Raw genomic sequence first — 10,082 nt, forward strand, 5'->3', positions numbered from 1 at the left:
TGATATGGTTGCATCTTCGGTGCTTGGAGGCAAGACATCGGACATGATGAGTGTGTGCCTTCTTGTCTGCCTCTTCATCAATGGGCCAATCAGTAGACTCCATTCCATGCCTCTATAATCAAGCAGGATAGGTACACACGAGAGGGTGGCCACTAGCAACTCATTTATATGTCATTAAGGTATTTGATAGTAGGTAGCAGTGTCGAGAGTGTACAGATCTAGAGAGTGCGCGCGTACAATCATTGATCTCGAGAGTGACTGAGATAGAAATATAGGTTTGGCAATGTATGTGGGAGAGAGGAGAGGATACAGAGATGATGGTCTGCCTCCTCCCGAGCGGGGAAGAAACCGAAAATCTCGGAAAGAAAGAACAAACAAAGACGAGAAGGCCAGTTACTAGTAACTACGAAAGAAAGAAGAAAAGAAAGCGAAAAGCGAAAAGCGAAAAGCGAAAAACAAAAGCAAGCAATTACTAAAGAGAGAAGAAAGTAGAAGAAAACCAAAAGGCAAAAAAACAGGAAGAGGAGCAATTAACAAAGAATAAAAAAGAGACCCACGCCACGTGGCAAAAAGCAAAAAGCAAAAAGCAAAAAGCAAAGCTAAAAAAGCAAAAAGGCCAAAAGCCAAAAAAGCACAAATTGTATGTGGGTTTATTGTCGAATGAATATGTTGGGTTCTTCTAATGTGTTTTTAATAAAGTGATTACGGGCAGATTAGTGGCCGGCCTCAGGCTGATTAGTGGCTAATCACGGCTACTTAAGGGCTAATGGCAGGAAGATTAGTGGGCTAATCACGGCTACTTAAGGGCTAATGGCAGGAAGATCAGTGGGCTAATCAGGGCTGGTTTAACGGCTCCTGACAGGCGGATTAGTGGGCTAATCAAGGCTGGTTAAGGGCTACTGACTGGCGGATTAGTGGGCTAATCAGGGATGGTTAAGGGCTACTGACAGGCAGATTAGTGGGCTAATCAGGGATGGTTAAGCTCTAATGGCAGAGGATTAGTGGGCTGCTCAGGGATGGTTAAGGGCTACTAAGGGGATGATTAGTGGGCTAATCAGGGATGGTTAAGGGCTAAATGGCTGGAAGATTAGTGCGCTAATCGAGGTTGCTTAAGGACTTCTGACAGGAAGATTAGTGGGCTTTTATCAAGGCTGGTTAAGGGCTCCTGACAGGCTGATTGGCGGCCTAATTGCAGGCTAAACCAGTCTTTGCTCTGCGCAATTCGAGGCTTTTTTTCTTTCTCTCTCTCTCTCTCTTTTCTTTTTTTTGTGTTTTGTTGTGACAAAGAAAACAGAGAGCGAGAAAGCAGAGCGAAAGAATTCTCATAAATGCAGCGCAGGACAAAGAAGAAGAAAGAAAGAAAGAACGAAAGAAAGGAAACATTTCCCGATTTGAGCCCCTCTGAAGAAAGAAAGAAAGAAAGAAAGAAAGAAAGAAAGAAACAACGTAGAAACTGAAGGAAGGAAGAAAGGAAAAGGAAAGGAAACTGGCTATGGCGGGTGAATCTCCATATACTGCTCCTTCCTGAAGAGAGTTACAGACTCCTCCTTTGCTGGCCTACTGAAGAAACTGAAGAAATCAATAAACAAAACGAAAGAAACTGAAGGTGGAACTGGCTATGGTGGGGGCGGTGGGTGCTTCCTAAATTCTTGATCTCCGAAGAGCTCGAGTTCTCCATAGCCCAGCTGTTGAAGAAACGGAAGAAAGAGAGAAGAGGCGGAAGAAGAAATTGGCTATGGTGGGTGAAGCTCTAACTAACTGTTTCTTTCTGAAGAGTTCGAGCTCTCTATAGGCCACCTAGTGATTTGGTTATCATTTCTCTCTGATGAATTACTGAGGTATTATTTATTTCAGAGATAATTCAAGAACTTTGATACCAGAGAGAATCAGACAGACAGACAGAGAGGTCTGTGCCTGGGCTATTCAATTTCTTCTCTTTTTTACTGATTGTATGCATAGAATAGTCTGCATGTTCTATTAAATTTCTTCTCTTTTTTACTGATTGTATGCATAGAATATTCATGGTTTGTATTGATTTAATTTGTGTATGTGTGTGTGCATAGGTAGATAGAAGCATTGCTTACAACTTCCAAAATGCCTGTGTGTATCAATACTTAGTATAATACTTACACTGATTCGTAAACATGTTTCTTTTCTAGATTGCCTAAAAATTTTCATCGGCTGTATTATCATCTTGACTGAAAGGACCAGATAATCTTTATATCATGGTTTGTCACGATGGAGCATAAAAAAAGACTGAACTTTCTTGAAAACATTAATACAAAGGAGCAAGAGATGAGTCCAGATGTAGCAAAAGAAGGTGATGAGAATGATGCATCTCAAATGCTTATCAATGCTGCCCTCCGAGGAGATGAGCTTCTTGTAGATGAGATTCTTCAGAATGAAGCTGTCGATGTGAATTACATGGGAATTGTGAATCTTAAAGTGAAACATACGGATTGTATTCAGCATGAAGAAGCTCCTGATGAGCTTAAAACCGAGTATATCGAGTTCAAGACAGATGTCACACCTCTCTTTTCTGCGGCTCATTCGGGTCATGTTGAAATCGTGAAGAAACTTCTGGTGAGTTGTATATGCTCTCCTATGAAAATGAGCTTGTGTTACGAATCCATTTTTCATTGATCTTCCGTGTTGTTGCAATCCTATGGAATTGTCATTCTTACAAGGTTTTTACAATATAATAATACTCATTTGTTTGTGATGCATCATGCCATCCCAACTCCTATTAATTGTATGCAATGTATGGGTAGGCTGCAGGATCAGATGTTAACCAGAAGCTTTTCAGAGGTTATGCAACAACTGCAGCAACAAGAGAAGGCCATTATGAAGTGCTGAGACTCTTGCTAAAAGCAGGGGCCTCTCAACCTGCTTGTGAGGAAGCTTTGTTGGAGGCTTGCCTTGTGGGTCAAGTGAAGATGGCAGAGCTTCTGATAAGCTGCGAAATGGCCAGGCCAGAAATTCTGACCAGTGCCTTGATTCACGCAAGCAGCCGCGGACTCATTGACATTGTAGAACTCTTGATAAAGGTAGGACTATCAGAAATGTTCAGTATTTTCTATGCATGCATATGACTGTATTTGTGTATATATGTGTATGTATGCATATGAATGTATATATGTGTATATGTTATGCATATGCATGTATGTGTGTATGTGCATATATGTATGTGTGTTTTTGTGTATGTATGTATATGTATGTTCTTTTCTATAACATGTGTGCATCTTTCTTTGCTATTACAGAATGGTGTGGATGTGAATTCATGGCACAGAGTGCTACTTCGCTCCATGAAGCCTGCCCTTCATGCAAATATCGATTGTACAGCTTTGATTGCGGCCGTGGTTTGCAGACAAGCTCCTGTTGTGAAGTGCTTGCTGCAAGTAGGTTCATAAGGATTCAGGCTTACAGTGGCATTTGTGTTTGAACTTCGAAACATGCTAAAGGAAATGTGACATTTGTTGCCTTTCATCTGACAAATTCACTTATGCATTAAGGATCTTACTGTATGAAAAGACGTGGAATTTAAAAAGTATATAAATATGGTGGTGTTATATTAAAGTTTGTGTTTTGCCACCAAAAGATTGAAAGTTCGATAGAGTTTTGAACAGAGAGTTCCAGCGTTTCACTCACAATAAAAGCTCACTGTATATCTAATTTGTGATCAATGATATCGGATCTCACGTGCAGGTTGGGGCAAATGCGTATCATGAAGCGAGGCTTGGAGCTTGGTCGTGGGATTTAAACTCGAGTGAAGTGTTGAGAGTGGGTGCTGGCATGGCAGACCCATACAATGCTGCATGGTGTGCATTAGAATACTGGGAAGCACAAGGTCGAATCCTTAGGATGCTTCTCAAGCATGTCTCTGCAAATACTCGCCAACGAGGCAGGTCACTCTTATGCCACGCTATCTTATGTCGCAATGTTGAAGCCGTCAAAATGCTCCTAGAAAGTGGTGCTGATACAGAATTTTGTGTATGTACCAAAGATGGGTCACAATTCTTCCCTATACATTTGGCTGCTAGGCAAGGTATTTCATCAGTGTTGAGAGCGCTGATAGAATGTGGATGTGATGTAAACTCAAGAACTGAAGCTGGAGATACCGCCCTCATGCTGTGTGTATCATCTGGTCACGAAGAATGCTTCCATGAGCTTTTGGTCGCCGGAGCTGATTTCGGTATACTCAATAAGAAAGGACAAGGTCTGGCTGATGTCATGGATGCTAGTAGCCATCAGCTAGCGATGCAACATGTCATGTGGGATGCCATTATGTCTGAAAAAAAATTGTATTCAAGTAACTTAGAAATCTTCTCGCCTCTCCATTTTGCAGCTCGGCATGCAAGCACAAAGGTTATAAAGAAGATACTTGAACAAAAGGGTCTCGATCTGAATCTTCCCGATCGGCGTGGATTCTCAGCTGCCATGGTTGCAGCTCAATGTGGTAGTATGGAGGTTTTCAAAGTGTTATTATTCGCTGGAGCATCTATGAGCATGAGGAATTGTAAAGGAGAGACGGCATTGATGTTAGCAGAAGGAAGTGGTCACAAGGAATGGTGTGAGAGAATATTATTCGATGCCATACTTCGAGATGTTTTGAAAGAGGACAACTTCGAGGCATTACATTTTGCAGCAAGAAGAGGCAATTCTGAGGTTTTAACTCATTTGCTGAAACAGGGGTCTCCAATCGATGCATGGAATGAGGATGACTACACTCCGTTGATGCTCTCCGTGAAGGAAGGCCATATTGAGGCATGCAAGCTGCTTCTTTCTTTAGGGGCCGATTGTTATTTGGTGAATGCAAGGGCTGAAAGTGCACTATCACTTGCAAGGAGGTGTGTATCTGGTAGAGTAGTGGAAGGAATCTTATTGGATCACATGGCAAAGAAGCTTGTGCTTGCTGGGGCAGAGCTCTTGAAGCACACACGAGAAGGAAAAGGAAAGCCACATTTAAAATATGTCAGGATGCTCAAGTCTGGAATGCTTAGTTGGGGAGAATCAAAGAGGCGAAATGAACTTTGCATTGAAGCGAGCTTGGGAGGGAGCTTCAAGTTCCAGAAGAACCAAAAGATCTGTGATGTTGATGAAGATGTGTGGGGGGGTGTCTTTAGAGTGAAGGCACATGGAAAAGAAATTCACTTTGATGCCCACACTGAGTTTATGGCTGAGCTTTGGGTTCGTGGTATCAATCTCACTATCAAAGAAGCCATGGGAAAGAGCAGTAGTTAGCAAGCTAGCCACACCAGTTTTCTCGCCAGTTGGGGTGTGTACATTCTTGTTTAAACCATCCAAGGCTTGTGAAATAGAGCCATAGGAAGCAACCAATGATTACATCTAATGAGAACTCAGGGTATTTCGCCATTCTGCGTATGTCACCCATGCTTGAGTACTTCTTAGATCTGATTGGAGTCCCAGGATCGAATCAAGAACTTGAGGGCCTATATAGTTATTCATGATTAGTTTCATTGTTGAAGGTGGCATTTTGCCAATTAATTTCCCATTTCACCCCAAAAATCAAGGTGGCATTCCCCTTGCCATGATATGGTTAGTAGAAAAAACCTAATGCGTCATGTAGTTTTCTGTTCTAGGGAAAGTTAAAAAGATGAAATAGAGATGTATAGGTTGAAGTAAAATGATGAATTGAGTGGATTCTTCATTATATATATGATGTATTAAAATTTAAAATTTCCATAAGAGTGATGAATATGCTGTATGAAATGGTCCTCAAGAACTGATGAGAAAAGTAAAATAATGTTACATAATGTGTAATAGAGTGATTGACCAACATTTTTTCCTTTGCAAATATGCTTGAACAATTGGTGGTTGTAGAACCGTAGTTGAAACAATGGTGAATAGTTGATGGAATTCAACATAACAGGATGATGTCAGGAAAATGTCAATACAACATATTGAAGTTTTCAATTTTTTTGGATCAATAAACAATACAGACTGAAATCGTCTGGTTTGTTCTTTTGTGGATCAAGTAGAAATGATTAGATCAACTAGAAATTGGTTTGGATTGCATGAATAAAAACGAAAAATAAAATAGTAATATTTGAAGAAAGCAATGCCTCTCAAATTCATCTTCTCTTCCTAAGTTGTTGATGGGATCAACATTCCAGTTTATATAGCTAGAAAGAGATAATACATCATTCAATTAAGCTCTGATTCTGAACCATATCCATGATGTACACCTCAGCATTTTGAAGTCTACCAAGATACCTTAGACATGAATAAGGTATGATTTGAATGCCTTGGTCCTATCAAGATCTTGTGCTTCTCCTGTCAAGCCAGCAATGAATCATTTATTAGATCAAATATATTATCAAGCTAGTAACCAAAGGTATAGAGGCAAAAAAAAAAACCTGCGTCTTAATGAACAATAATCCATACATAATATCAAGTGGCCAATAAATGATGCATTATTGCATGTTTGGCCTTTGCCTCGCCTCCTCTTCAGCTTCCCTCCAAGCAGCCTTGAAGTAACCAAGTTCAAAAAACCATTGAAAATGACTCATAGGAGTAACTCAACAAAAACACAGAACTGAACAAAATCCTAACAGGGTGCTCCATTAAAGTTAAATATAGTCTAACTTTAAACTATTTATCATAGATCATTCGAAAAAAAATACTGCTTTCAAGAAATGTTATCACATACACATGAAAAAAGCGTGACCAAGAAGTACCTGTTCGAGCTCAAGTTTCGAGACATGGCGCTTCATTGCATTGTCGAGGCTTAAGCCTCCCCACACATCCTCCATCTGCTTCTCTCTCACTAATTTTCTTCTCGAAAAGTGGTCTACAATCTCCAAATCACTCTGCTTTCTACCTTGAACTTTGGAACCATGTGGGTAAGTCTTCTCTTCTTCCTTCACTAAAGGAGTCTCTTCAGGAGGTTTTTCGAGAAAATCTTCTTCCCTACTACCCACATCACCCAATGACATTTTTTGCTTCTCGTTCTCGGCATGCTTTGCCTTGTCCTTTTCAAGCCTTGAAACATGTTTTACAAGAATGCTACCTAGATCAGGAACATCTTTTTCAGGATGAGATAGTTGAGATCCTTTCGGGTAATGCTGTTTGAGCCCAATAGGTGTCATCATGTGTCCCTTCATCGATGCTGCCTCCTTTTCTCTCTCGAGCCGAGAAACATGTTTTACTAGAATGCTACCAAGGTCGGACATCGCGTCAGAAGAACTTATCCCGTCGTGATTGTGCCTTATCCTTCCATAGCTTGCACTACCATCTTTCAGCTTATCCGGTTCATGCATGCCGGTGGCAGTTACAGTGCCTGTGACCTTGCCCAATATTGTACTTTCTAGCTTGCACATTTCTGATGATGCTTTCCCATCTGGTTTTCTTCCATCTCCAGTCTCTTCTGGACATTCATGTTCATTTATCGACACAGGTTTGGAAGTATCTTGAGCTGCAGCGAGCTTTGCTTTCTCTAGCCTCGAGACATGCTTAACTAGGACCTGATCCAAGCTCTCGCTCGGCATTCCCTTCTGTTGCTGCCTCTTCATATATGACTTGGGTCCAGTGAGTATCTCTTCTAATTTCACCGAACCTTCTTCATGTTGGGAAGCTGCCTGAGCTGCAGCTAGCTTCTCTTTCTCAAGTTTTGAAACATGCTTAACTAGGATCTGATCCAAGCTCTTGACTGGGGTTTCCTTCTGTTTCCTCTTGATGTACCCATCCATCTCATGGAGTTTTTCATCCATGCTCGCAGAACCTTTATCATGGTCAACAGCACCAGTTTCCTTCATACATTTATGCTTGGAGGCTTCCTGAGCAGCAGCCAGCTTCTCTTTTTCGAGCTTTGAAATGTGCTTGACAAGGATCTGATCCAAACTCTCAGTCGGCTTTTCCTTCTGTTCCATCTTGACATACATATCCACCTCATGGAGTCTTTCTTCCACTCTAACCAAACCTTCTTCATGCTCATTAGCAACAGTGAGTGATTTTGTATTATTCTTCATAGATGATGTCCGTTCGGAAGTTTCCTGAGCAGCCGCTATCTTCTCTTTCTCAAGTTTCGAAACATGCTTAATTAGGATCCGATCCAAGCTCTCGGTCGGCATTTCCTTCTGCTGCCTCTTAATAGAGACACATGGTTCTGGCTCGTCAAGAAACTGTCTTCTTGCCTTTGAAGCTTCAATCTCTCGTTGAAGCTTAGAGACATGTTTCACCAGAATGCTGCCTAGATCACTGGCCGGAGCAATAACATCCTCTCCTGCAACTCTGTTAACAGAGGAAGGAGTGCCATCCATGGATTCTTCTTGCTCTAAGCTTTGATCCTTTAGTAGTGCGCTTAAACCACAGGTCGCGACAATACGTGCAAGTGAAGCCTGATGCTCAGCACTGAGATTTACTATCCTTTCGAGCATCATTGAAGCAATGGTTGGGATCGGTGATCTCTTTTCCTTCCCTTCTTCCTCCTCCTCATGAAGGTTATATCGCTCGTCCTGTGAGCTACTACCATCTCCCTTTGTTTCGAGCTCCTTACATTGGTTTACCTCACCTCGATCATCCGAATTGCTCGCACCATGTGGGATCTCAGAGGTGTTGGTTATGTGAGATTGAAGCAGCTCTGAGATCACAATGTGATCGTGCTCACAATCGTGCTCTCGATCGCGATCTCTGGATTGATCAGCCAATTGTTGCAATACTTCCTTGATTGCATGTGCCACGTCTTTGTCCACTTCAAAGGCTGAATCGAACGAGGCCGTAACAGTTCCCTCTGGATTGACTGTTTCTCGGTCGGCCGGTGGAGGCAGAGGACCGTTATGCAGGACTACCCCAAGCTTTTCGGCTTCCGCCATGGCTGCGGAAGCTTTCCTTTCTGCCTTTTGGAGCTCGATGATGGCCGTCTTGCAAGGAACCCTAGGAGAAAGACAGGTTTAGCAGGAACAATACTATGAATCAGAGATGATGAAGGAAATGAAGAGACTGACCCTGCTAATTTGAGGATGCGGCACCATGAGGCTTCAATCAGGGCATTCCTCCTTGCATCCATGGCTTGAGCTGCAGCATCTCGGGCTGCAAGCTTCTCCCGCCCGATCCTACATAGATGCACACCAGCCGCACCCAGAGTCTCGTCCAGAGACGCCATTTTCCCCCCTTCCTTCTCCTGACACAGAGAAAGAGAGAAGCAGAACAAACCATCAGTGAAACTCTGACGCAGAGAAAGAAGTTCTTATCGACTTCAGTAGAAAGGAGAAGAAAGGAAAAGAGGTTGCAGAAGACGGAAAGACAGGACATACCTGCAACATTCTGATCTTGCGTTCGAGGAAAGATTCGGTTTTCTTGCGAGGGAACCATCGTAGAATGGGAGACACGGATTTCTTCTTCCCTATCCCTGCACCTTTATGAATAGATGTAGCAGCATGGCTATGGGGAGCTTTTCCCCGGCCATATCCTGCAGGAGACGACGAGGAAGGAGAGGATGGCATGACAGCAACGCCAATGGAATCATGCGAAAGCTGTGCCTTACAAGCAGAAGTGCTCTCACGCAGAGCGGAGGGTTCATGGAACTCTGTCTGAAATCCATCAACGCTCGTAGGATCGAAATGATTACTACAGATCTCGCCAAAGGGGGGGGACTCTGCAGGATGTTGCGATGGGTCTTCTGACACATAATCGGATGGGTTAGCTGAAGGATCTGCTGATGGATCTGATGATGACGGATTTGGCGATGGATCTGCAGCTTCCGACTGCAAAAGAGAGAAGTAGCTGTGGGAAGGGGGATCTTGGTCAGAATCGTCGATCTGGGATTGGGTGGGGCTCCTGCTGATGGGGCTCGTGGACGCAGCCGCAGGCATAGCAATCGCCATCGCCATCGCCATCGCCATAGCTTCACTCTGTATCTGCTTCTCTGCTTCTCTGTGGATGCAGAGGAGGAAGAAGAAGAAGAAGAATTAATTTGAAATAAAATAAATTCAAAAAGATCAAAAAAATAAATTTAAAACAATTAAGGGCCTATTCACACCAACGGTCATTTTTTTGGCTTTGTGTGTGTGTGTGTGTGTTTTAACACAAAGGAATGTGAACAAAGAAAAAAAAAACACTACAAA

General features: G+C 42.5%; 2 protein-coding genes across 2 annotated transcripts; one reads left to right on the forward strand and one right to left on the reverse strand.

Moving 5' to 3' along the window:
* The first annotated feature begins 2,130 nt into the window (after window positions 1-2,130).
* LOC147849979 (uncharacterized) lies at window positions 2,131-5,643 on the forward strand. Its single transcript, XM_087337088.1, has 4 exons — window positions 2,131-2,583; window positions 2,772-3,047; window positions 3,261-3,398; window positions 3,706-5,643. The coding sequence occupies exons 1-4, from the start codon at window positions 2,239-2,241 to the stop codon at window positions 5,239-5,241; spliced, it is 2,295 nt and encodes a 764-aa protein (XP_087193214.1). The 5' UTR covers window positions 2,131-2,238; the 3' UTR covers window positions 5,242-5,643.
* A 206-nt stretch (window positions 5,644-5,849) lies between these two features.
* LOC147849980 (myosin-2 heavy chain-like protein) lies at window positions 5,850-9,845 on the reverse strand. Its single transcript, XM_087337169.1, has 5 exons — window positions 9,273-9,845; window positions 8,964-9,139; window positions 6,699-8,892; window positions 6,406-6,488; window positions 5,850-6,294 (listed from the first exon to the last, which is right to left on the reverse strand). Exons 1-4 carry the CDS (start codon window positions 9,840-9,842, stop codon window positions 6,435-6,437), a joined length of 2,994 nt encoding a protein of 997 aa, XP_087193295.1. The 5' UTR covers window positions 9,843-9,845; the 3' UTR covers window positions 5,850-6,294; window positions 6,406-6,434.
* Window positions 9,846-10,082: the final 237 nt, after the last annotated feature.

Source organism: Azolla caroliniana, unplaced genomic scaffold (assembly GCF_043228905.1).
Source record: "Azolla caroliniana isolate FFs.n. ecotype wild unplaced genomic scaffold, voAzoCaro1.0.p SCAF_22, whole genome shotgun sequence".
NCBI lineage: Eukaryota > Viridiplantae > Streptophyta > Polypodiopsida > Salviniales > Salviniaceae > Azolla > Azolla caroliniana.

What these genes read in the sequence shown, in the direction of transcription:
- LOC147849980 (XM_087337169.1), bottom strand. Translation starts at nt 9,842, where the DNA reads ATGGCGATTGCTATGCCTGCGGCTGCGTCCACGAGCCCCATCAGCAGG. An exon ending in GCAAGATCAGAATGTTGCAG is followed by an intron (nt 9,140 to 9,272) that starts GTATGTCCTGTC and finishes TCTCTGTGTCAG; the next exon opens with GAGAAGGAAGGGGGGAAAAT. An exon ending in CGAAACTTGAGCTCGAACAG is followed by an intron (nt 6,489 to 6,698) that starts GTACTTCTTGGT and finishes GGTTACTTCAAG; the next exon opens with GCTGCTTGGAGGGAAGCTGA.
- LOC147849979 (XM_087337088.1), top strand. Translation starts at nt 2,239, where the DNA reads ATGGAGCATAAAAAAAGACTGAACTTTCTTGAAAACATTAATACAAAG. An exon ending in TTGTAGAACTCTTGATAAAG is followed by an intron (nt 3,048 to 3,260) that starts GTAGGACTATCA and finishes TTGCTATTACAG; the next exon opens with AATGGTGTGGATGTGAATTC. An exon ending in TTGTGAAGTGCTTGCTGCAA is followed by an intron (nt 3,399 to 3,705) that starts GTAGGTTCATAA and finishes TCTCACGTGCAG; the next exon opens with GTTGGGGCAAATGCGTATCA.